General features: G+C 40.0%; 1 protein-coding gene across 2 annotated transcripts in view; it reads left to right on the top strand.

The window, feature by feature from the left end:
* Nucleotides 1–24,995, top strand: part of RIMKLB (ribosomal modification protein rimK like family member B) — an 89,688-nt gene that overhangs the window by 48,556 nt on the left and 16,137 nt on the right. For both annotated transcript variants that reach the window (XR_003121874.1, XM_025403192.1), the window contains 3 exons: nt 12,519–12,749; nt 14,636–14,722; nt 16,851–17,054. Coding sequence is in view for 1 of the 2 variants with exons in the window: in XM_025403192.1 (XP_025258977.1) it covers nt 12,519–12,749; nt 14,636–14,722; nt 16,851–17,054 (522 nt within the window). In the remaining variant the exon portion in view is untranslated. The remainder of the gene's footprint in view (nt 1–12,518; nt 12,750–14,635; nt 14,723–16,850; nt 17,055–24,995) is intronic.

The following is a 24,995-nucleotide window of genomic DNA, read 5'->3' as shown; positions in this document are numbered from 1 at the left end:
TCAAGCAGGAATAAAATGTGAAATGCCTGCAGTAGTCCTCCATTATCTGTGGTTTCAGTTTTCAGGGTTTCAGTTGAGATCAACCGTGGGCTGAAAATAATAAGTGGAAAAATCCCAAAATAACACAGAAGTTTTAAATTGCCTCCATTCTGAGTAGACTGGTGGAACCTCATGCTGTCCCACTCTTTCCAGCCTGGGACATGAATCATTCTTTGTCCAGCATCTCAATGTATGTGCTTCCTGCCCATCAGTCCCTTAGTAACCCTCTCAGTTATCAGAGTGACTGTCAAACTGCATCTGTATTGCAGTGCTTCGTTCAAGTCATGCTTATTTTACTTAATAATGGCTCCAAAGATGCTGGCAGTTCAGCTCTGCCAAGGAAAAGCTGTAAAGTGCTTCTTTAAGTGAAAAGGTAAAAGTTGTCAACTTTATAAGGAAAGGAAAATACCGTATACTGAGGTTGCTAAGATCTATGTAATAAGATTTAATCTTCTATCCATGAAATCATGAAGAAGGAAAAGGGTTTGGTACTATTAGTGGTTTCAGGTATCCACTGGGGGTGTTGGAATGTATCCCCTGCAGATAAGAGGAGACTATTATATTTTATAATGTTGTGCCTAGGATTACTTGATGTGTATAAAATGCTGTGGTGTGGAATCTGACACATAGTAAATAGTAAGTGATACTGTTATTAACTGTTGATAGAAAATAATATTCAACTGTTTATGCAGAGTACTTTTGGCAGTTGTTAAATTGGATGATCTGATTCTGTAAGACTATTGTCTGAGAGGTCATGGGTGTACTTACTAAGTTGAGCTAGAAAAAGGAAGATAATTTATCTCAGGTTTTAGAATTCCAGTTATAAAATTATATTTCTTTTATAAACACTTGTAGGACTATTCAAAACATTAACTCATTTTATTCTTTTAATAATCCTATGGGGCAGATTGCTTAAATTGTTTGCCCCAAATCAGAAAGCTTTTAAGTAGTAGAGCCAGAATTCAGACTCAGGAAGTCTGTCTTCAGAGTTTGGAACATGTTCATATTTCCTCCCTTTTCCTGCATGCAAAGTGGTGTAATATAAATATGGTTCTGTCCCTTATTTTTTTCTTCACTAGATTCTCTAGGAGTTGTGATGCACATGGTCATATATTTTGTAAATGATTAGCTTCTATGCCTTTTGTTTTTCTTACCTTGATGGATTCAGTAGGACCTCCAGCATAATGTTGAACAAAAGTGGTAATAGTACATACACTCTTTATTATGCCCAATCTTTTTTTTTTTTTTTTTTTTTTGAGACGGAGTCTCGCTGTGTCACCCAGGCTGGAGTGCAGTGGCCAGATCTCAGCTCACTGCAAGCTCCGCCTCCTGGGTTCACGCCATTCTCCGGCCTCAGCCTCCCAACTAGCTGGGACTACAGGCGCCCGCCACCTCGCCCGGCTAGTTTTTTGTATTTCTTAATAGAGACGGGGTTTCACCGTGTTAGCCAGGATGGTCTCGATCTCCTGACCTCATGATCCGCCCGTCTCGGCCTCCCAAAGTGCTGGGATTACAGGCTTGAGCCACTGCGCCCGGCCTATTATGCCCAATCTTAAAGGGAGTGCTGTGATTTGTTCTAGTAAATAAATCTGATGTTTAAAAATGTAGATTTTTTTTTTCAAGTACCCTTTACCAGATTAAGGACGTTCACTTCTCTTCTTAGTGAATAAGAGGCATTTATTCTTAAACCACATACTTGTTTCCTTTTTTTTTTTTTCCTTGATTTATGGGACTATAATGCTTTCACATAAACACTTGTTTAATGGTCTTTTGTTTTTAACTATTCTAGTGGGTGCAAAATAGTATCTAATTGTGGTTTTCTTTTATGTATCCCAACTCACTGATGAGATTGAGTATCTTCACATATTTGTTTGGTATCCTTATTGATAAAGTGCCTATTCAACTTTTGTGTCCATTTTGTTATTGGATTGTCTGATTGTTTTACTGTTTTAAATGTCTCATCTGTGGCTTGCCTTTATCTTTCTCAATAGTGTCTTGACAAATAGAAGGATTTAATGTAATCCAACTCTTACTGTTTATGGTTACGCTGTGTTTAAGAAATCCATCTCTATCTTGAGATTATGAAGAAACTCCCCTGTGTTATGTTTTAGAGGTTTTATAGTTTAGCTGTAAATATATAAATTTACAATCCACCTGGAATTAATTTTTATGGCTAATGATAGGTATCTTACTCATGGGTTATAGGTGGTAATGTTGAAACCATCAGCGATCCCCACACTTTGGCCAACTCCAAAACTCTAATCCCAGACTCCTTAGGGAGACAAATTTGAGGTTCCTGCCCATCTCCTCCTTTGGTGACCCTGTGACAAAACTTTCTCTGCTGCAACCTGATATCTCAGCATATTAACCTGCCGTGTGCATCAGGCAGTTAAACCTATTATTGTTACAATGGTTTCTTTGCACTTGAATATTTGGTTGTCTCAGCACTTTACAAAGGAGACTGACCTTTGCCCTTTGCTTTCCAGTGTTACCGTTCCAATAAATCAAGTAATAGGTGGGATTTCTGGGCTATTTGTTTTCTTTCTTTCTTTCTTTCTTTTTTTTTTAATTGTCCTTTGTACCAATACTACACTGACTTAATTACTGTAGCTTTATAGTGACATCCAGTAGAATAAGCCCTCTTTTCAAGAATGTTTGTCTATTTATGATTCTTTGCATATATATATTAGAATCAACTTGTCAAAGTTCCACAAAAACGTCACTTGGAATTTTCACTGAAACTGTATCTATCTATAGATTACTTTGGGAAAAAAATATTCATACTATACCATCTTCCTATCTGTAAACATGATCTGTCCCTCTCATCATCTTTAATGTCTCTAATAATGTTTTGTAATTCTATCCTCAGAGATCTTATACATCTTTCATTAGCTGTATCTTATTCCTGTGAATTTTATGGGTTTTGCTGCTATTGTAAATGACACAATTACGATTTTTTCATTTCTAACTTTTTGTTGCTGATTGTATTTTGTACAGAGTGAGACTCCATCTCAAAAAAAAAAAAAAGGATGTTTTTGTCCCTGACAAGACAATAAGAATAAAAAATCAAGTTAATCTATCCTGTGAGAAACAGAAATTGTAACAATATGTGACTCAAATCACAGCAAGAAAAGTCTAGGCCCCTAGTCCACTTTGAAAAAGGGCAAACTGAATGGTTGTTGAATTTTATCAGTTTTTATCCTTTTAGTGAATGAATAAAAAGGATTTTTTTCTCTTTTTTCTGTGAACATGAATTACCTGAGTGGTTTTTCAACTTTGAACTTTACAACCTACCTTGTTTATGATTAATTATATTGCTGTATAGAATGTCTTAATATTTTGTTGAAGATTTTTACATTTATGTTCGTGAGATTGGTTTACAACTCCACTTGAAATGTCATTGTCAGTTTTTCTGCTAACGTATTTTGGCTTCATAAAACAGGCTGGAGCGCGCTTTGTTGTTGTTCCCTCTTTTCTGGAAAAATGTATAGGTTTGGTATTATTTCTTCCTTGAATGTCTAATGGAAATCACCTTTGAAAGACACCTGGGTTTAGAATTTTCTTTGTGGGAAGGTTTTAAGTGAACAGAAAATCTGAAAGAATGGAATGATGAGCAAGTATATTTTTGCTACTTAGAGATTGAGTTTAACAGGAACCTTTTATCATAATTCTTTCATATCGTCTTGTTCATATATATACATGCAAAACTTTTTTGGGAGGGCATTAACTTTTCAAATAGCCATCTTTGTGTCATTTCACCCCTAAATACTTCAATATGTCCATCCAAAAAAGAGGTTACCTGTATAATCTATATAATCCATTAGCACACCTAAGAAAATTATCAACTCTCTAATATTATCTAATATATGCTCTTAAATCAGATTTTCTTAGTTGATTCCAAAATGTCTTTTTTTGGTTAGTCTTTTCAGATCCGCTCTGGTAAGGTTCATGCATTGCGTTTGGTTGTAATGTTTGCTTAGTCTTTTAAATCTAAAACAATCTCCCCATCTCTCTTTTTATTTTTTATTTATTTTTATTATGATTATTATTATTTTTTTTTTCGAGACAGAATCTCACCCTGTGGCCCAGGCTGGAGTGCAGTGGTGTGATCTTGGCTCACTGCAGCCTCCCTCGTAGATGGGATTACAGGTATGCGCCACCACACTCAGCTGTGAGGCTTCACCATGTTACCTAGGCTGGTCTTGAACTCCTAACTTCAGGTGATCTGCCTGCCTCAGCCTCCCAAAGTGCTGGGATTACAGGCGTGAGCCAGTGCACCTGGCCTCTGCATCTTTAATCTGCAATGACATGAAGTGATCAGAACACTTAAAATGTCTCACATTCTGCAGTTGTTTGATCATTTCCTTTTGATGTTTGCCTCCTAGAGTTTTGTGTAAATTGGCTTGATTATATCCAGGTTATAGAGTTTAGACAAAAAATTACTTCAATGGACGGTATGTACTTCATAGTACAGACAAACAGAAGCACAAAATGAGAGTCTGTGTCACTATTAGTGATTTATTAGTTCACATTCTTTTCTAAAAGAGTTTTCTCTACTAGTGATGAACTATAGTGCCTCCTGAAAAGAAAGGTTAAGTAAATGTAATTTTCCCGCTTTACTAGTTTTGGGAATAAGGATTTATGTACAGATAGTCCCTGATTTACAGTGGTCTAATGTAAGATTTTTCAACTTTACAGTGGTGTAGATAGAAGTGATAAACGTTCAGTATGCTACTTGACTTCGAGGAGCATCTGTAATAATCCCCTCCTGAGGTACCAAATGGGGCTTTTTTACCGTTTCTCCATATTCATTGTGGATTCATGGACTTTTTATACTCACTGTGTTACCAGTTCTTTTTTGATTGCCAGATCATCTCAAATTTAGCTAGTGGGAACACCTCCAGGTTGTCTCCTGTGTCCTTATAACACATCTCCATTAGTCTTTGAGTGCTTCCTTAATTTTTGACACAAAGATTGTGTGGGCTTTTAATTTTATACAAACAGCAACTTTAGTTGAAACTTTTAGTTAAAAATCTGAAAATACTATAAGCTTTCAAAAGATTTCAGAAGTCCAGCCAGGCGCGGTGGCTCATGCCTGTAATTTCAGCACTTTGGGAGGCGGAGGCGGGCGGATCACCTGAAGTCAGGAGCTGGAGACCAGCCTGGCCAACGTGGGGAAACCCTGTCTCTACTAAAAATACAAAAATTAGCCAGGCGTGGTGATACTCGCCTGTAATCCCAGCTGCTTGGGAGGCTGAGGCAAGAGAATTGTTTGCACCAAGAAGGCAGAGGTTACTGTGAGCTGAGATTGTACCACTGCACTCCAGCCTGGGTGACAGAGCAAGAGTCTGTCTCAGGAAAAAAAAAAAAAAAAAGAAAATTCCAGAAGTCCTAAAAAGTCATCTGGAATGCTCAAGGATGGAATAAAAGTAAATATCAGTAATGAAGATGCTGCCATTTTTCTGTTCCTCAATTCCTGGGAAGAAAACCACTAGTGCTTACTATTGTTAAGAGTATAGCCAAACTCTGCTTTCAAAACACAGAAGTTTATAGTAGGTCATCTGAGAAGTTCCCCCCACTTAATTACGGGGAAGGAGAGATTGTTACCATTCAGACTGGAGCATAATCAGCCCTTAACACTGTATCACTCTGCTTTGACAAAAGCACCTTTTAATACACAATACCTTTTATATCCTAATAAAAAAGGAAGAAAGATTGCTTCCCCACCCCATTGCTGTTCTAGGGTTAACTTATTAATCTTACTGTTACGTTAGCACTTTATTATACACCTGATCCAAAACTTATATCTAAAATATTTGTACCGATATCTTAATTTCAGTATTAAGTCAACAAGCTAGATGAAAAATTTTATAAGTCGGGATTTAAGATGTTTATTTAAAAAACAATATATGTTAGAGGAGATGGGGTTAAAAACAAAGCACATTCAGTTGGAATACATGTTTTTACAGTGAGTAATGGAATCGTGGATAAAGTTCTTCAAACAACTATGTGCTTCTGTTTACTAAATAACATGGGTCTGAGGGAAGAAACCATTCTCTTATATCAATTTACAAGCTCTACATCAAAGGTATGAGTGATATTTGGTGAGTGCTCAAGAGATCAGTAGCTCATAAGGCAGAATCCTAAGAGATGTGACTTTGCCTTTTTGGCTCACATTCATCTTTCCAGCCTTGGATCCCTTCTGCTTTCCTAGAATAACATCAGGTATTTGTTAGAGGAGGCGTTGAATTTCTTTCCATCCTCACTAATACCCCCATAGTGCACTGTGCAGATCCAACTATACTTTTGGTTAGAGCACTCCCATTTTCCGGTGGCAACAAATAGACTGTTTATACTGGAGAGTGGAACAGTTTTTTGCATCTTTATCCCATTTTTAAAAAACAGCAAAAGTTATTTCCAGATTAGCATAATGATAGGGTAATAATGGTTGAATTTTTTCTTGACAGTTTACATTGTCTTCCTTATAACTCAAGCTTTTCTCAAAGCTTGCTTTGTTTCTTTCATTTAATGGTTTTGGTTGTTCTCTCCTGATTTTCTTATTTTTTGTAATGCTATTTAATAATTCTAGATTTTGCTGGTTTTTTTAACTTTTTAATTTTTTTTTTAATTTTTTTGAGACGGAGTCTCGCTCTGTTGCTTAGTATGGAGTGCAGTGGCACAATCTCTGCTCACTTCAACCTCCGCCTCCTGGGTTCAAGCATACCTCCTGCCTCATCCTCCCAAGTAGTTAGAATTACAGGTGTGTGCCACCATGCCTAATTTTTGTATTTTTTTAAGATAATTCTTTCTTTTTTTTTTTTATTATTGTACTTAAAGTTCTAGGGTACATGTGTCAACATGCAGGTTTGTTACATAGGTGTACATGTGCCACGTTGGTTTGCTGCACCCATCAACTGGTCATTTACATCATTAAGTATTTCTCCTAATGCTATCCCTCCCCCAGTCCCCCACCCCACGACAAGCCCCAGTGTGTGATGTTTCCCGCCCTGTGTCCATGTGTTCTCATTGTTCAACTCCCACCTGTGAGTGAGAATATGCAGTGTTTGGTTTTCCGTCCTTGTGTAATTTTTGTATTTTTAGTAGAGACGGGTTTTGCCATGTTGGCCAACTAGTCTTGAACTCCTGACCTCAAGTGATTTGCCCACCTCAGCTTCCTAAAGGGCTGGGATTATAGGCGTGAGCCACTGTGGCTGGCCTTGCTATTTCTTTTTTTTTTAACTGACTTTTTCCCTTTAAGTTTTACCCTGGCTCTTATTGAGGTCCTTGGTGTCTCTTTTTTACTTTCATATTTTCAACTTACATATTCTTATTTCTTTAGCTATTCTCAGGCTGATTCCCATAAGTGAATTTTTTTTTTTTTTTGAGATGGAGTTTTACTCTTGTTGCCCAGGCTGGAATGCCATGGCATGATCTCTGCTCACTGCAACCTCCGCCTCCCTGACTCAAGCGATTCTTCTGCCTCAGCCTCTCAAGTGGCTGGGATTTTATGCATGAGCCACCACGCCTGGCTAATTTTTGTATTTTTAGTAGAGATGGGGTTTCTCCATGTTGGTCAGGCTGGTCTTGAACTCCTGACCTCAGGTGATCTGCCCGTCTCAGCCTCCTGAAGTGCTGGGATTACATGTGTGAGCCACTGCGCCCAGCTCTTTTTTCTTTGACAAGGAATTTCACTCTGTCACCGAGGCTGGAGTGCAGTGGCTTGATCTCAGCGCACTGCAACCTCCGCCTCCTAGGTATAAGCGATTCTCCTGCCTCAGCCTCTGGAGTAGCTGGGATTACAGACACCTGCCACTATGCCTGGCTAATTGTTCTATTTTTAGTAGAGACAGGGTTTCACCATGTTGGCCAGACTGGTTTCGAACTCCTGACCTCAGGTGATCCACCCACCTCGGCTTCCTAAAGTGCTGGGATTACAGGCATGAGCCACTGTGCCTGGCCCCATAAATTAATATTTAAATATGAATATACAGCTTTCACTCCACCAATATGACTGTATACATATATGTATAGTTCCAGTCTACATTTCAAGTACAGTAATTCTACTTTAAAATCCTTATGTCTTTACCAAAGTCTTTCCTATCTAGATCCAAATCCAACATCTTCTGCCCCAAACCAGCTTCCCTTCTTAACATTCCCATTCTCTGTATCCTTATCTCAAAATTTTTCATCCTCAAACTGGCACCGAGGCTTTTTTTCAATTTTTAGAATACTCTTTGGATTTGCTTATCTAGGCAAGTCACTGCTAAAGCCTAAGAAATGATATCAAGGGCCGGGAGCAGTAGCTCATGCCTGTAATCCCAGCACTTTGGGAGGCTGAGGTGGGCAGATCACCTGAGGTCACGAGTTCGAGACCAGCCTGGCCAACATGGTGAAACCCCATCTCTAAAAAATACAAAAAGGCAGCGGGGCGTGGTGGTGCATGCCTGTAGTCCCAGCTACTCAGGAGACTGAGGCAGGAGAATCGCTTGAACCCAGGAGGCGGAGGTTGCAGTGAGCCAAGATTGTGCCACTGCACTCCAGCCTGGGCGACAGAGTGAGACTCCGTCTCAAAAAAAAAAAAAAAGAAGAGAAAAGAAAAAATAATCAAGATGCTTGTAGCAAATGATTGTGAGGAGAATGGTGTTAGCCACAGGCAAACCTCACATCTGCTGATGACCACATACGTATCCATGGGTGCTCCTGGAGAATAATTTCTACTTTTTTCACCTTCAAATAAAACCTTTTTTCGCTTTTAGGGTCAGGGTCTTTGTCATCCAGGTTGATCATAGGTCACTGCAGTCTTAAACTCCTGGACTCAAATTATCCTCCTACCTCAGCCTTCTGAGTGACTAGGGCTACAGATACAACCACACCAGGCTAATTTTTTAAGTATTTTTTTTTAGAGATGAAGATCTCACGTTGCCTAGGCTAGTTTCGAACTCTTGGTCTCAAGCAATCCTCTTCCTTCTGTCTCCCAGAGTGCTGGGTTTGCAGAGTAAGCCTGGCCAAAATTTCGTGTAATTGTCATCTTGTTGGTAGATTCTCAAGATGGAATTCTGTTGGCAGAGGAGTATATAGAATATGCTTCTATTCCCTGCTATACATACAGGGGAATAATTAAAAGATGGGATGGCATGGACTATCAGCAGGCAATATCCAGCACAGACTCTCAATTCCTAATCAGAACAGATATAAATTCTTTAGTTCAGATCATATGGCTTTGCATATTTGACACTTTACCTGACCAGCCATATCTTTTACTGTACATCAATACAAGTTGCAGAGACACACACACACATATTGTTAACATTTTTGCCCCGTGATTTGTGCTCTGCCTTACATTTGAATTGTCCTTTCTCTTTTTTTTTAAACACACACACCCTCGGCTCATGGTTTGTGCCTTAATTTTGCCATTAATTCTACCTCCCTGATTTTTCTTCCATCAGAACTACTACCGTGTTTAAAAGTTAATACCATAAAAATTGATATAGTGTCTGTCTCCCACTAGAAAGCTTGAAAGCAAGGACCTTATCTTATTTATCAATCTATTTTGACCATATAGAAAAGAATCTGACACATAGTACTTAATATTTACTGGATGAATGAATATCAGTTTTTTTTGTTTTCTTTTTTTTTGATACGGAGTCTTGCTCTGTCGCCCAGGCTGGAGTGCAGTGGCACAATCTCGGCTCACTGCAAGCTCCGCCCCCCCGGGTTCACGCCATTCTCCTGCCTCAGCCTCCTGAGTAGCTGGGACTACAGGCGCCCGCCACCGCACCTGGCTAATTTTTTGTATTTTTCAGTAGAGACGGGTTTCATGTTGTTAGCCAGGATGGTCTCGATCTCCTGACCTCGTGATCCGCCCGCCTTGGCCTCCCAAAGTGCTGGGATTACAGGCTTGAGCCACCGCGCCTGGCCGAGTATCAGTTATTAGTAAGGAATTGATCATATGGTATATCTATAAAATGTAATCCATTCAGCCCACCTAAAGTATTGAAATAAAGCTATATATGCTCTGATACAGAAAGATGTCTCTGATTTTTTTTTTTTTTTAATTTAAGATAGAGTCTCACTCTATTGTCCAGGCTGGAGTGCAGTGGTGCAATCTCAGCTCACCGCAACCTCCGCCTCCTGGGTTCAAGAGATTCTCCAGCCTTAGCCTCCCGAGTAGCTGAGATTACAGGCATGCACCACCACACCTGGCTAATTTTTGTATTTTTAGTAGTGATGGGGTTTCACCATGTTGGCCAGGCTGGTCTTGAACTCCCAGCCTCAGGATACACCCGCCTCTGCCTCCCAAAGTGCTGGGATTACAGGTATGAGCCGCCACTCCCGGCCAATAATTTTAAGTGATTATATATCTATATACGTTTCTGTATACTTAGATGACAGTAGGGAAAATACGTACTAATAACGTTAAGTACCTAGAATGTTGTATGGAAGGTGAATATGTTCTGTGTTTTTGTGTTTGAATGTTTTAAACAAGTGTAGTAGTCCTCCCTAGCCACAGTTTTGCTTCCCATGGTTTTGCATGCTGTTTTTAGTTACCCATGGTACAGTATAATAAGATTTTGAGAGAAAGGGACCACATTTACATAAATCTTATTACAGTAATTGTTATAATTGTCCAGTTTTATTACTAGTTACTATTTCTTACTGTGCCTAATTTATAAATTAAACTTTATCACAGGTATGTGTGTATAGGAAAAAGCACAGTATATATAGTTCTCAGTTTAGGCTTTCCACAGTTCCAAGCATCCATTGAGGGTCTTGAAACGTTCCCCACAGACAATGTGGGATTACTCTGTGTGTGTGTGTGTGTGTGTGTGTGTGTGTATGCGTATATATACACATAAAATTTATATATACACTATATATATTTTATATATATATGTACTATATATTTTTTTAATGAAAATAGAGTTTAAGAAGCCGGGGCAGGCGCGGTGATATGCCTGTAAGCATTTTGGGACGCCAAGGCAGGTGGATCATTAGGTGAGGAGTTTGAGACCATCCTGGCCAACGTGGTGAAACTCCGTCTCTACTAAAAATACAAAAAAGCCAGGCATAGTGGCAGACGCCTGTAGTCCCAGCCACTTGGGAGGCTGGGGTAGGAGAATTGCTTGAACCCAGGAAGTGGAGGTTGCAGTAAGCTGAGACCAGCCACTGCACTCCAGCCTAGGTGATAGTGAGACTTTGTCTCAAAAAGAAGCAACTCATATAAATACCTTGTTTGTGTATTATTTGGGGTCTCCCTAAGTAGAATGGTATTGGGTCAATATTCAAGAAACTTTTCTCTTAAAAAATTGTTTTCTTTTTTCATTATAGAGACATATGTTCTCACTTTTTTAAAAAGCATACAAAACATAATATAGAGAATTACGGCCGGGCGCGGTGGCTCAAGCCTGTAATCCCAGCACTTTGGGAGGCCGAGACGGGCAGATCACGAGGTCAGGAGATCGAGACCATCCTGGCTAACACGGTGAAACCCCGCCTCTACTAAAAAATATAAAAAACTAGCCGGGCAAGGTGGCGGGCGCCTGTAGTCCCAGCTACTCGGGAGGCTGAGGCAGGAGAATGGCGTAAACCCGGGAGGCGGAGCTTGCAGTGAGCTGAGATCCGGCCACTGCACTCCAGCCTGGGCGACAGAGCGAGACTCCGTCTCAAAAAAAAAAAAAAAAAAAATATAGAGAATTACATGGAGCACAATATTAAAATTTTCTCTTCAACCTTCCTCTTCCTGCCTTGCCACCCAGTCACTTTCATAGGAAGCCAGTTAAATTGTTAAACCACTTAGATTGATTGATTGATTGATTGATTGATTGATTTTGAGTCTCTCTGTGTCACCAGGCTGAGTGCGGTGGTGCGATCTCGGGTCACTGCAACCCCCATCTCCCTGGTTCAAGTGATTCTCCTGCCTCAGCCTCCCAAGTAGCTGAGATTAGAGGCGCCTGCCACCACACCCAGTTAGTTTTTGTATTTTTAGTAGAGTTGGGGTTTCACCACGTTGGCCAGGATGGCCTGGATCTCTTAACCTCGTGATCTGCCTGCCTTGGCATCCCGAAGTGTTGGGATTATAGGTGTGAACCACTGCAGCCGGCCCATATAGGTATTTTTTATGTGTATGCACAAATAAAACCTTTTCTCAGATTTGCCCATTAAAATAAAAACTCAACATTATGTATCTGGGCATTTGTTCATCTCTGAACATACATGTTTATGACATTCTTTTTAATGGCTATGTCGTAATTCATTGTAGTAGTGTGTACTATAATTTCTTTAACCAGAGATTTTTCTGATTAAATTTTCTTTTTTCTTACAGAGGAATATCCATCCCAATTTAATATTAACAAAATAGTACATTTCATTTTATGATCCAAACTTTGGCATATTACTGTTCCTCTATGGCATATTACTATTTCTCTGTTTTATTGTGTATTTCCCTCTAATGGTTTTGGCCTTGTTTTTATGTATTTCAGGTCTGCGGATCAATGGAGAGCTAATCACTGCCTACCCACAAGTGGTGGTAGTCAGAGTACCAACCCCTTGGGTGCAGAGTGATAGTGACATCACTGTTTTGCGCCATCTAGAGAAGATGGGATGCCGGTTAATGAACCGACCTCAAGCCATCCTGAACTGCGTTAATAAGTTCTGGACATTTCAAGAGTTAGCTGGCCATGGTGTTCCTCTGCCAGATACTTTCTCTTATGGTGAGCCTACTAAAGAGCATGCATAGCCTAAATATTAACCACGGATAGTTTAATAGGATAAATTTACAGACATGAAAGAACATCTTATAGAAGTGACTTTCAGTTTTAACACACTGGACAGGCTAATTACAAATCATATCTTAAGATTTGTTTCATATTATGGGGGAAAATAGGGTTAACAAACTTTCAAGATTAAAAGTATTTTAGGTTTTACAAGCCATGAGTTCTCTGGTAACCCTCAGTAATGCTGTTGTAACATGAAAGCTGCTATAGACAATGCTTAAACAAATGAGTAGTTTTGTTCCAATGAAACTTTATTATAAAAACAGCCAATAGGTCAAATTTGACCCGTAGGCCTTAGTTTGCCAACCTCTGTGGTAAAAGATAATAGAATTTTATGACATCAATTTTTTGTTTTCTTCATTACCATTTTGATAACTCAAATATTTTAATGTTTTTAAAGAAAGTAACACTTTAGTAGGTATGCTTTAAAACAGTGCTTTCAAACTTCAGGTAAAAGGGGTTTTTTTGTTTTTTGTTTTTTTTTTTAAAGATCAATCTGTGGTAGATTAATACTCGTGTAAAATATAATAAAATGATCACAGCAGTGCCAGACTGCTATAAAAGCTTCTGCTGCCTACCCTTTTGTATTTATCTGACCGCATAACAGTAGTGAACAAGTCCTATACAGACACAGGTTGCAGGACCACATTCTGAGTAACACTGCTCTAAGCAACATTTTGCTAATGTATTTCCTGCCTTTAATTCTCTTGTTTGGAAAAGACCAAACTTAAATTAGTGCAGAGTTTTCCATAAAGGTGTTTCTTCAAATATCCAGAAGAATGCTTGGAGATTTAATGAGGCTTTACAAAGGAACCCTTGTCCTCTCCTTATTGTTAATATTTTAAAGAAAGGAACTCTTCCTCCCCAACCCCCACCAAGCCTGTATGGCATGCGTGGACACGGTTTCCGTTTTTAGCAATTGCATAGGAAGAGACAGAATTAATGTAAGTTGAGAATTCTGTGTTTTTAATGCTTTGGGGATCTTAATAGTTTATAACATGATTGTACAATGTTGATTTTATGAGAATGGAAAGAAGGGAAAAAAGGCTAACCAAATTAACAAGTATTACCTTTGTTCTATTGATGAAGGATTAAAATTTGGTGACCAAGTCATCATAATTTTGCAAAGCTACACATTTCTCATATTTCACTTGTTTAATGAACTTTATCCTGTCTCAACTTTTCTCTCTCATCGTGCTGATTTTGTAGCTACAGTCTATTTTTGCTCTAATTTTGTTATTGTGTCATTTGTTTTTGGTCAATAAAAAGAGTGAGAAAGGAGACTTAACCCAGGATGCTGAGTTACCCCAGTGTAGAAAGAACTCTGATTAATAATGGAGACCAAAAAAATTGGGGTGTGTGTGTTTGTTGGTAATAAAGAGGAGTGTGTCAGTGTGTGCAGCATCTCTTCAACCTTGGATAGATCTTAACCAACTAATTCTTCAGTTTCTTAATCCAAGCAGGGAATTGAATATATTAAAGTAAATCTTGGGGCTTCTATTATTTCTGTGGGAGAATAATAAGGATAAAAACATGAGAAATGGCATAGAATAAGGAAACTCTGTTTAGCTGAAAGATACTTAAGTTAGACATCAGAATATGTATAAGTTAAGGGAGCTATTATTTGTTTTACAAGGTATTGTTTTAAACTGATATTCAGTTCTATTTTCAACTTATACATACTTTCTCCAAGAAAAAAAAGATAGCCATCAGGCTCTTACCTTCAACTTCCTTGTGCTGTTGGTTGTCTTTAGTGTAGATAAAATTGATCACAAAACACTTCTGCTGCTGTTTGTCTTAAATTTTTTTATTGCTCAAACCAGGTGGCCATGAAAATTTTGCTAAAATGATTGATGAAGCAGAAGTACTGGAGTTCCCAATGGTAGTAAAGAATACGCGGGGTCATAGAGGTGTGTATGAGTTGTTGGTAAGGTATATAGTTTTGAAACTATTCTTGCTTATTAATATGAGTGACTTTGAAGAATAATTAGAGGGAAATTGTTAGGTGCATGATACCTCAGACTTACAGAAGGCTACTATGAGTTGTTCAGTTTGGCTAAAAGCTATTTCTGTTTAGTGGTTACCTAGAGATTTTAACATACATACTTAGACTGAGTCTCAAGTTAGACCTGTCTGTATCTTCTTCAATAATATAAGGACCACCCGTAATCCCAGCACTTTGGGAGGCTAAGGCAGGTGGATCACCTGAGGTCAGGAGTTCAAGACCAGCTGTCCAATGTGATGAAACCTCGCGTCTACTAAAAATACAAAAATTAGCCAGATGTGGTGGCATACGCCTGTAATCCCAGCTACTCGTGAGGCTGAGGCAGGAAAGTGGCTTGAACCTGGGAGGCAGAGGTTGCAGTGAGCCGAGATCATGCCACTGAACTCCAACCTGGGCAGTAGAGCCAGACTCTGTCTAAAAAAATGCAAAGAGCCGGGCGCGGTGGCTCACGCCTGTAATCCCAGCACTTTGGGAGGCCGAGGCGGGCGGATCACAAGGTCAGGAGATCGAGACCACGGTGAAACCCCGTCTCTACTAAAAATACAAAAAATTAGCCGGGCGCGGTTGTGGGCGCCTGTAGTCCCAGCTACTTGGGAGGCTGAGGCAGGAGAATGGCGTGAACCCGGGAGGCGGAGCTTGCAGTGAGCCGAGATCGCGCCACTGCACTCCAGCCTGGGCGACAGAGCGACACTCCGTCTCAAAAAAAAAAAAAAAAAATGCAAAGAAACAATATAAGACCTTAGATCACTAACTCCAGTCATCCCCCTCTAAAGATACATAGTTTGAAGACTTAAACGAATAAGGTAAAACTATTAACACTTTATAAGGTGTCATATGAAAATATCTTAATGATTTTGGATTAAGGTAGACTTTTTTTTTTTTTTTTTTTTTAAATGAGATGGAGTTTTGCTCTTGTTGCCCAGTCTGGAGTTCAGTGGTGTGATCTCAGCTCACTGCAACCTCTGTCTCCCAGGTTCAAGCAATTCTCCTGCCTCAGCCTCCCAAGTAGCTGGCATTACAGGCATCTGCCACCACGCCCAGCTACTTTGTTTTTTGTATTTTTAGTAGAGACAGGGTTTCATCATGTTGGCCAGACTGGTCTTGAACTCCTGACCTCTGGTGATCCACCTGCCTCGGCCTCCCCAAGTGTTGGTATTACAGGCGTGAGCCGCTGCGCCCAGCCTAAGATAGAATTTTAAGGCATAAAATGATACATCAATCTGAGTACAGTGACATATTTTGTGTTTTGGCAGGGATGGCTGGATCATAGTTCAGCTGGAACTGTTGACTGGATTCTTTATATTTGGCTTCTCCAGTAGGGCAGCCAAGAGTCTCAGGCCTCCTATGGTGAATGCTAAAGTGAACAAAGAAGCTGTATGACCGTTTATGGTCTACCTTCATAAGTCATAATAGAATTAATTCTGCTATATTCTCTTGTTTGGAGCAATCACAGGCCCTCCTAGATTCAGCCAGAAGTGACGTAGATTCAGTATCCCTCCTTTCCCTTCCCCACCATGGGAGGAATTTAGAACCATATATCTAAAACAGCGACTTCCATTGGCACAAAAATAGACAAATAGAGCAGTGGAACAGGCTAGAGAATTCAGAAATAAATTGAGGTAACATACTGCTATATTACTATATCCTAATATAGTATATTAGTATATTGTATAATAATATATCACACATATGTTTTAATTCAGAGATAAAAAGTTTTGCTAGTGAATGAGGTTGACATTATTGGCTAACCTGGAGAAGTACAAATCTAGACCGCTGCCTCACAACATATATCAAAATAAATTTTAGTTTGTCATGAAACATGAGTTTGGGGAGTGGTAAAAGGAGATTATTTACCTTGTCTTTATATATTTTTGTATTATTTCACTGTTAAAACAGTTCTAACAAGGAAAACTTAAAAAAAAAGTGTAATTGATTCTGAAACAGCAGATTGTGATACAAGAAGATTCAGATAATGGGTATCATCTGCCCACAATTGATGACTTAACATGTATTTTTATTCTTTTCAATCGTAGGTAAAGCTGTTTTCTTGGCTCGAGATAAGCACCATTTGGCTGATCTAAGCCATCTTATTCGCCATGAAGCACCATACCTGTTCCAGAAGTATGTTAAAGAGTCTCATGGACGGGATGTACGTGTCATTGTCGTGGGAGGCCGTGTGGTTGGCACCATGTTACGTTGTTCAACAGATGGGAGAATGCAAAGCAACTGCTCATTAGGTAAAAATAATACAAATATCTTTCTAGTATATAGAGTGACATTATAACTTATCCAGTGAGTATTCATTTGTGTGTAACTATAGACTTTCTTAATAAGTTGAAAAACGTGTTTCCTTTTACATGTAAATACGATTTTTACACATGCCATCAATGTAATTAAACTTGAGTTATTTTTCTAGTAATATAATTCTGTTTCACTGAATCATATTAAATCTGCCTTCACCCATTCTCAATTCGTAACCCAGTTTACACATGTATTGGATGTCTGATAGGAGTCAGAGATTCCCTCTTTGGTGATATACTTATTTTGTATATAATCGGAGTTCCTATAAGATGTCTTAACCCATTTTACCCATTGGTCCCAACAAGATTGCTGATTTTGATTTTCTTAAATATGTATTTTCTCAGATCTCTTATTGTTCAGGTACATCAGAGCTTAGGCTTTGGGTTTTTATCCTCCTCTTCTCTGTTTATATCACTTTCTTAGTAATCTTGTACAGCTCATGACTTTAAATACCGTTTGTATGTTAATTATTTCCAAATTTCTATCTCCAATTTAGACTTTTTTCCCTGCTCCAACTCCAGGTTTATATAAGGAATTGCTTACTCAGTATCTCCAAAACTGAAATCCTTACAATGTGTTCTACCCGTAGTTATCTCCTTATCATTTTATTCTTATGTATGTATGAGTGAGTGAATGATGGGGTCTTGCCTCTCACCCAAGCTGGAGTACAGTGGCAGGATCACAGCTCACTACAGCTTCAACCTCCCGGGCTGAAGCAATCCTCCTGCCTCAGCCTCTCAAGTAGCCGAGACCACAGGCACATGCCACCATGCCCGGCTAATTATTTTATTTTTTATTTTTTGAAACAAGAGCCTCACTCTGTCACCCAGGCTGGAGTGCAGTGGTACAATCTCAGCTCCCTCACTGCAACCTCCACCTCACGAGTTCAAGCGATTCTCCTGCCTCAGCCTCCTGAGTAGCTGGGACTACAGGCACCTGCCACCATGCCCAGCTAATTTTTTTATTTTTAATAGAGACGGAGTTTCACCATGTTGGCCAGGCTGGTCTCAAACCTCTGACCTCAGGTGATCTGCCTGCCTCGGCCTCCCAGAGTGCTGGAATTACAGGCATGAGCCACCACACCCCACACCGGGCTAATTTTTTACGTTTTTTTTGTAGAGATATGGTCTCCGTATGTTGCTCAGGCTGTTTTCAAACTCCTGGGCTCAAGCAATTCTCATGCATTGGCCTTCTAAACTTGTGGGATGATAGATGAGAGCCACCACTTCCAGCCTGTCTGTCTTGCTTAATGACAGCTCTGTTTTTCTGATTTAGACCCAAATCCTTAGAGACATCCTGGTCCCTCTCTTCTCTTATACCTCATATTCAAATTGTCAGGAACCCTTTGAAATCTCTACTCTCAGAATGTTTCCAAATCTTACCAATTTTTACCATCTCTACTCCTAATACCATCTTCTCTTATTTGGATTACCTATAGTAGCCCCTTAAGGGGTCTTCTTGCTTCTACTCTTCCCTCCTAATCTCTTCCTAACACCACAGTGGTATGATGGATGCTTTTACATTGCAAGTCAAATCAACTTTCACTCAAAATCCTCTAATAGGGCCAGGAACCATGGCTCACACTGGTAATCCCAACACTTTGGGAAGCTGAGGCAGGAAGATCATCCTGAGCTCAAGGTTCAAAGCCAGCCTGGGTAATAGAGGGGAAGACCCTGTCTCTATAAAATATAAAAATAAATTATCTGGGGCCAGGCTTGGTGGCCCAAACCTGTAATTCCAGCACTTTCTTAGGCCAAGGTGGATGGATCACTTGAGGCCAGGAGTTCAAGACTAGCCTGGCTAATATGGTGAAACCCCATCTCTACTAAAAATATAAAGTTAACCAGGTACAGTGGCACATGCCTGTTTAGTCCCAGCTACTCGGGAGGCAGAGGCATGAGAATCTCTTGAACCAGGAGGCAGAGGTTGCAGTGAGTCAAGATTGCCCTACTGTACTCCAGCCTGGGCGACCGAGTGAGACTGTCTCAAAAAGAAAAAAAAAAAAAAAATTAGCTGGTCATGGTGGCATGCACCTGTGGTCCCAGCTACTCAGGAAGCTAAGGCAGAAAGATTGCCTGAGCCTGGGAGGTCGAGGCTGCAGTGAGCCATGATCATACGATCATACCACTACACTCCAGCCTGTCTCAAAAACAAAAACAAACAAAATTCCTCCAATAGCTCCCCAGTTGCATTCCCAGAAAAATCTTAAGTTCTTGCCCTGGCTACCAGGCCCTAGGTGATGTCATCCCTACTTATCTCTCTGAGATCTATAACCACATGGATGAATCTCAAAAACATAATGTTCATCTAAAAAAGCAAGTCAAAGAAGAGAATACATGTATTTCATTTATATAAAATTTAAATATATGCAAAACTAAACAATGCAGTGTTGGAAATACAGACATTTAGTAAAACTAAAGGTGGAATATTGATAAGCATGAAATTCAATATGGTGGCTTATTCAGAGTACATGATAGAGTAAGAACACAGTGAAGATTTGAAAGATATTGGTTATATTAATTTTACTTTCTACTTTTTTTTTCCTGATGGAATCTTGCTCTGCCACCCAGGCTGGAGTATAGTGGTGTGATCTTGGCTCACTGCAACCTCTGCCTCCCAGGTTCAAGCAATTCTCGTGCCTCAGCCTCCTGAGTAGCTGGGACTACAGGTGTGCACCCCCATGCTGGGCTAATTTTTGTATTTTCAGTAGTGATGGGGTTTCGCCATGTTGGCCAGGCTGGTCTTAAACTGCTGGCCTCAAGTGATCCACTCACCTCAGCCTCCCAAATTGCTGGGCGCCACCAGGTGTGAGCCACCGTGCCCAGCCTACTTTCTATTCTTGAAAAATGACTTCTGCCTCCTTGAATTAGCTCTTCATGTCTCATTTTAATTTTTCATTATAACATGTCATGCTGACTAGCTAGAAGAGAGCTAAATGGCATCTTTTCTGGGTCACCTTTACCTTACTACATTGAGATTTAATTAATAGTTACTCTTCATATTTTAAGCAAAAAGAACTTTAGAAAGTAACTTAGTTTTATATTAAGAAGTAAATTGTTGGCCGGGCGCGGTGGCTCAAGCCTGTAATCCCAGCACTTTGGGAGGCCGAGATGGGCGGATCACGAGGTCAGGAGATCGAGACCATCCTGGCTAACACGGTGAAACCCCGTCTCTACTAAGAAATACAAAAAATAGCCGGGCGAGGTGGCGGGCGCCTGTAGTCCCAGCTACTCGGGAGGCTGAGGCCGGAGAATGGCGTGAACCCGGGAGGCGGAGCTTGCAGTGAGCTGAGATCCGGCCACTGCACTCCAGCCTGGGCTACAGAGCGAGACTCCGTCTCAAAAAAAAAAAAAAAAAAAAAAAAAAAAAAAAAAAAAAGAAGTAAATTGTTTTTTTTTAAGTTTGTTTTGAGGTCGGGTGCTGTGACTCAGTCCTGTAATCCCCTGCTCAACACGTTGGGATGCCAAGGCAAGAGAATGGCTTGAGCCCTGAGGTTTGAGACCAGTCTGAACAGTGTAGAGAGACCCCATATCTACAAAAAATAAATTAATTAAGCCAGACGTGATGATTCACACCTCTGGTCCCAGCCACTTGGGAGGCTGCATTCTGGCCTGGGCAACACAGCAAGACCCTGACTCAAAAATAAATAAATAAATAAATAAAGGTTGTTTTGAGATCAGTGAGGCTTACAAAAAGGTATAAAGGATTCCTTTGCACCCATTAACCAGCTTTAGAAATAAGCCGTCAATATAGTTATCTGTTTACTCTCTCTGATCATTTTCTTCTCTCTTCCCCACATCCTGAACTTGGTATTTATCTTTCCTATAATGTGCTTTCAGTGCTTCTGTCTATATTCCTAAACTAGTTATTATTTTGTGTTATAAAACTTCATCCTTAGATACATCGTCAAGAGTGTTTCTGGGTTAGCCCATTTACCCAGAAGTGGGATTTCTGTGTTGTAGTGTATTACAGTAATTCAGCTCTACTAGATATTGCCAAATGATTCTCCAAAGTGAGTATACTACCTTAGGATTTCTCCGCATCAAATACTGTTTCGTATAGTGCCACCTTCTTGCCAACCTGTAAGGTCGGTAGACATTAAGCCTTTTGCCAAAATAATGTGAATTATGTCATGTCATTATTGTAATTTATCTCTCACTGTTGAGGTTATGCATCTGTTCACTTTTTTAAGTGCATATTCCAGTATGTCATCTATGAATTGCCTGTGCAGGTCCTTTGTGTCTTTTTTTAATCGAGATTTTTTTTCCTTTTTTGTATTGATCTACAGGCTCTTTTTCTTTTTTTCTTTATAAAAATATTTTATTTTTTATAGAGATGAGGTCTTGCTGTGTTGCCCAGGCTAGTCTTGAACTCTTGGCTTCAGGTGATCCTCCCATCTCAGCCTCCCAGAGTCCAGTGATTATAGGTGTGAGCCACTGCACCTGGCCAGATTTATCTAATCTGACTTCAAATTCTTTTGTCAGTTATATGAATTGTAAGTACAGTATTTTCATCCCAGTCTGTGATATTTCTTCTTTTTTTGATTACAGATTTTGATGGACAAAAATTGTCACTTTTAATGTCAAGCATATTCATCTATTTCTTTACGTTCTCTACTATTTTTAAATTGAAGAAATTCTTCTCCACCCTTTGGTCATGTTCAGTTCTTGAATATGGTCTTCTAAAAGCTTTTCCATGTTTAGGACTTTAATCTACCTGAAATTGATTTTGCTGTTCAGTGTGATGAAAGAGATCCTGTTTTCTTTTTTCAAAATGAGTAACTGGTTGTCTGAATGCTACTTATTGAATAGTCTGTTTATTACTAATTTGTAATGTATTTAATTTCCACGTGTGCATGGGTCTATTGCAAGGTCCCTTAGTCTATTGTATCGTGCTTTTTCTCTATGAATACCAGTCTTTATTCTTTTGGTACTATGTGTAGATATCTGATAGAGCAAGAGCCTCTTTACCTTGTTTGTCAGAATTGAATTGCAGTTTGTGTTCAGTGTTTTACTATTGTGAGCAATAATACTATAAACATCCTTGTGAATATGCTTTGTTTTATATACTGGTGCTTTTGTCTTGATAAGTCTCATCAAGGTTGGAATTGCTGGAACAAAATACATATTTAAAAAAATTTATGGCCAGGCACAGTGACTCACACCATAATCCCAGCACTTTGGGAGGCTGAGGTGGGAGGATCGCTTGAGTTCAGGAGTTTGAGACCAATGGGCAACATGGTGAAGCCCCATCTCTACTAAAAATACAAAAACAAGCCAGGCATGGTGGCAGGCACTTGTAGTCCCAGCTACTCAGGAGGCTGAGGCAGGAGAATCACTTGAACCCGGGAGGTGGAGGTTACAGTGAGCTGAGGTCATGCCACTGCACTCCAGCCTGGGCAGCAAAGCAAGACTCTGTCTCTAAATAAATAATCAGATTACTTTTTTTTTTTTTTGAATCTGCCTCCCGGGTTCACGCCATTCTCCTGCCTCACGCCATTCTCCTGCCTCAGCCTCCTGAGTAGCTGGGACTATAGGCGCCTGCAACCATGCCTGGCTAATTTTTTGTATTTTTTGTTGAGACGGGGTTTCACTGTGTTAGCCAGGATGGTCTCGATCTCCTGACCTTGCGATACGCCCGCCTCGGCCTCCCAGAGTGTTGGGATTACAGGCGTGAGCCACGGCGCCTGGCCCAGATTACTTTTTAAAAAGCCCATAACTTTTTGCATTTCAACTTGTAATTTTTTTTTTTCCCATCAGATGAGAATTGCTTGCTGTTTTACGGCTATTTTACTTTATATTTTTCTCACCATGAACAATGAGAGAATCTTTTCATAGTTTATTTGGTCATTTGTGTTTACTTGTATATGTATTGCTCTTCATTATATTTGCTTACTTTTAAATTGGGCAGTTTTTGTCTTTTGAATAGCATTTCTGACCAATGACTACTAAATGCCAGTATGTCCACCCCAGATGTCAGAAACACCACCATACAATTTCCAGATTCTCCCCAGTTGAGAACCACTGCTTTAGAACCTCCAGTATAGTGTTAAGCAATAAGGATTGCAGTGATTTCTGTCTAGTTTCTGATTTCCTCTGAAATAGGTTTAGTGTTTTGCTATTTAGGATATTATATTTAAGGAGGTTGATTCTGTTAGAGATTCTGTTAGAGTTTTTAGGAGGGATGATTGTCAGATTTTATCCTGTGCCATCTTGGCATCTTTAATTTAGGACCAGAAAGGTTTACAGCTCAGTTTTATTTAGCTATCCTAATAAGGGTCCTTAAGACCTTTAATTTCTTGGAGTGATGGATTATGTTGATACATTTTAGGTTAAAAATAATTTTTCTGGCCGGGTGCATTGGCTTATGCCAGTAATCCCATCTCTTTGGGAGGCCAAGGTGGGCCTTGAGCTCAGGAGTTCAAGAGCAGCCTGGGCAACGCAGCAAAACTGTATCTCTGCAAAAAATACAAAAATTAGCTTGGCATGCTGGCACATGCCTGTAAACCCAGTTAACTCAGGTGGTTGAGACGAGAGGGAGAGGTGGTGGTCACAAAAAAAAAATAAAGCCGGGCGCGGTGGCTCACGCCTGTAATCCCAGCACTTTGGGAGGCCGAGGCGGGCGGATCACAAGGTCAGGAGATCGAGACCATGGTGAAACCCCGTCTCTACTAAAAAATGAGCCGGGCGCGGTGGCGGGCGCCTGTAGTTCCAGCTACTCAGGAGGCTGAGGCAGGAGAATGGCGTGAACCCAGGAGGCGGAGCTTGCAGTGAGCCAGGATCGCGCCACTGCACTCCAGCTTGGGCCACAGAGCGAGACTCCGTCTCAAAAAAAAAATAAAAAAATAAATAAAATAAATAAAATAAATAAATAAATAAAAAGAATTTTTTTTTTTAATTGCCCTTTGCATTTTTAAAATTAACCTTCTTTGGATAGCTTACTGTTCTTTCAAAAATTACTGAATTTGTTTTTTTCATATTTTATTTAAATTTATTATTATTATTATTTGCAGTTGCAAGATTTAATAGAATGAAAACGGGGCTCCCATAAAATGGAAGGGGACCAAAAGGGGTTGTCGCTCCCTGCTCGAATGCCTGGTTTATATCCCGATCATTGTCCCTCCCCCTGTGCTCTCAGGCGATAGATGATTTGACTCTTTCTTTACCTCCCTGCTTTAGCCTAATTTGTATTTTAGTGAGCCTCTTTACTACTTGATTGGTTGGGTGTGAGCTGAGTTACAAGCCGGTGTTTAAAGGTGGGTGTGGTCACCTTCCCAGCTAGGCTTAGGAATTCTTAGTTGGCCTAGGAAATCCCGGTAGTCCTGTCTCTCAGTCCCCCTCACAACAGCAAAAAACTCAAGTGCTGTTGGGGAGGTTGGCCGACGACCGCTTTTAACTGCTTCCTGCTGAATTGGGGTGTAATAGGGGTCGTGCAGTTGAGATTTCCTCGGGAGGGGTGCCTTCAATGTCATTAACATCGGAGCATGGGCTAGCAGGCTGGTCCAGGGGTCCACAGTAGATCTTAATCATGGACTGCATTTGGGGCTCCATTTGAAGAACGATTTGTAGTTTTACAGCTTCGATTCTGGAAGAGACAAACTTAACAAGGAGGTTAAAGATACAGGGATTGAAAAGTATGGCTTGAAGTGCAGGGGCAAATGGGTGTGGGTGGTGAAAATGGGGTTTCCTTTAGAAAAACTCCTATACGATGGAGCATCAATATTTCCACATTTCCACATTCTTGGACCATGCTTTGAGTATTATAGCTCCTTTAGAAGCTGTGGGTCACGGAAGAGAACTGTGGAACCCAGCAACTAGTGTTCAGCTTGATTAGGACGAACCTGGGCACTTAGCTGTGAAGGAACAATGGCAAGCCTT

Source organism: Theropithecus gelada, chromosome 11 (genome assembly GCF_003255815.1).
Source record: "Theropithecus gelada isolate Dixy chromosome 11, Tgel_1.0, whole genome shotgun sequence".
Taxonomy (NCBI): Eukaryota; Metazoa; Chordata; class Mammalia; order Primates; family Cercopithecidae; genus Theropithecus; species Theropithecus gelada.
This window is presented reverse-complemented; position numbering and strand designations above follow the sequence as displayed.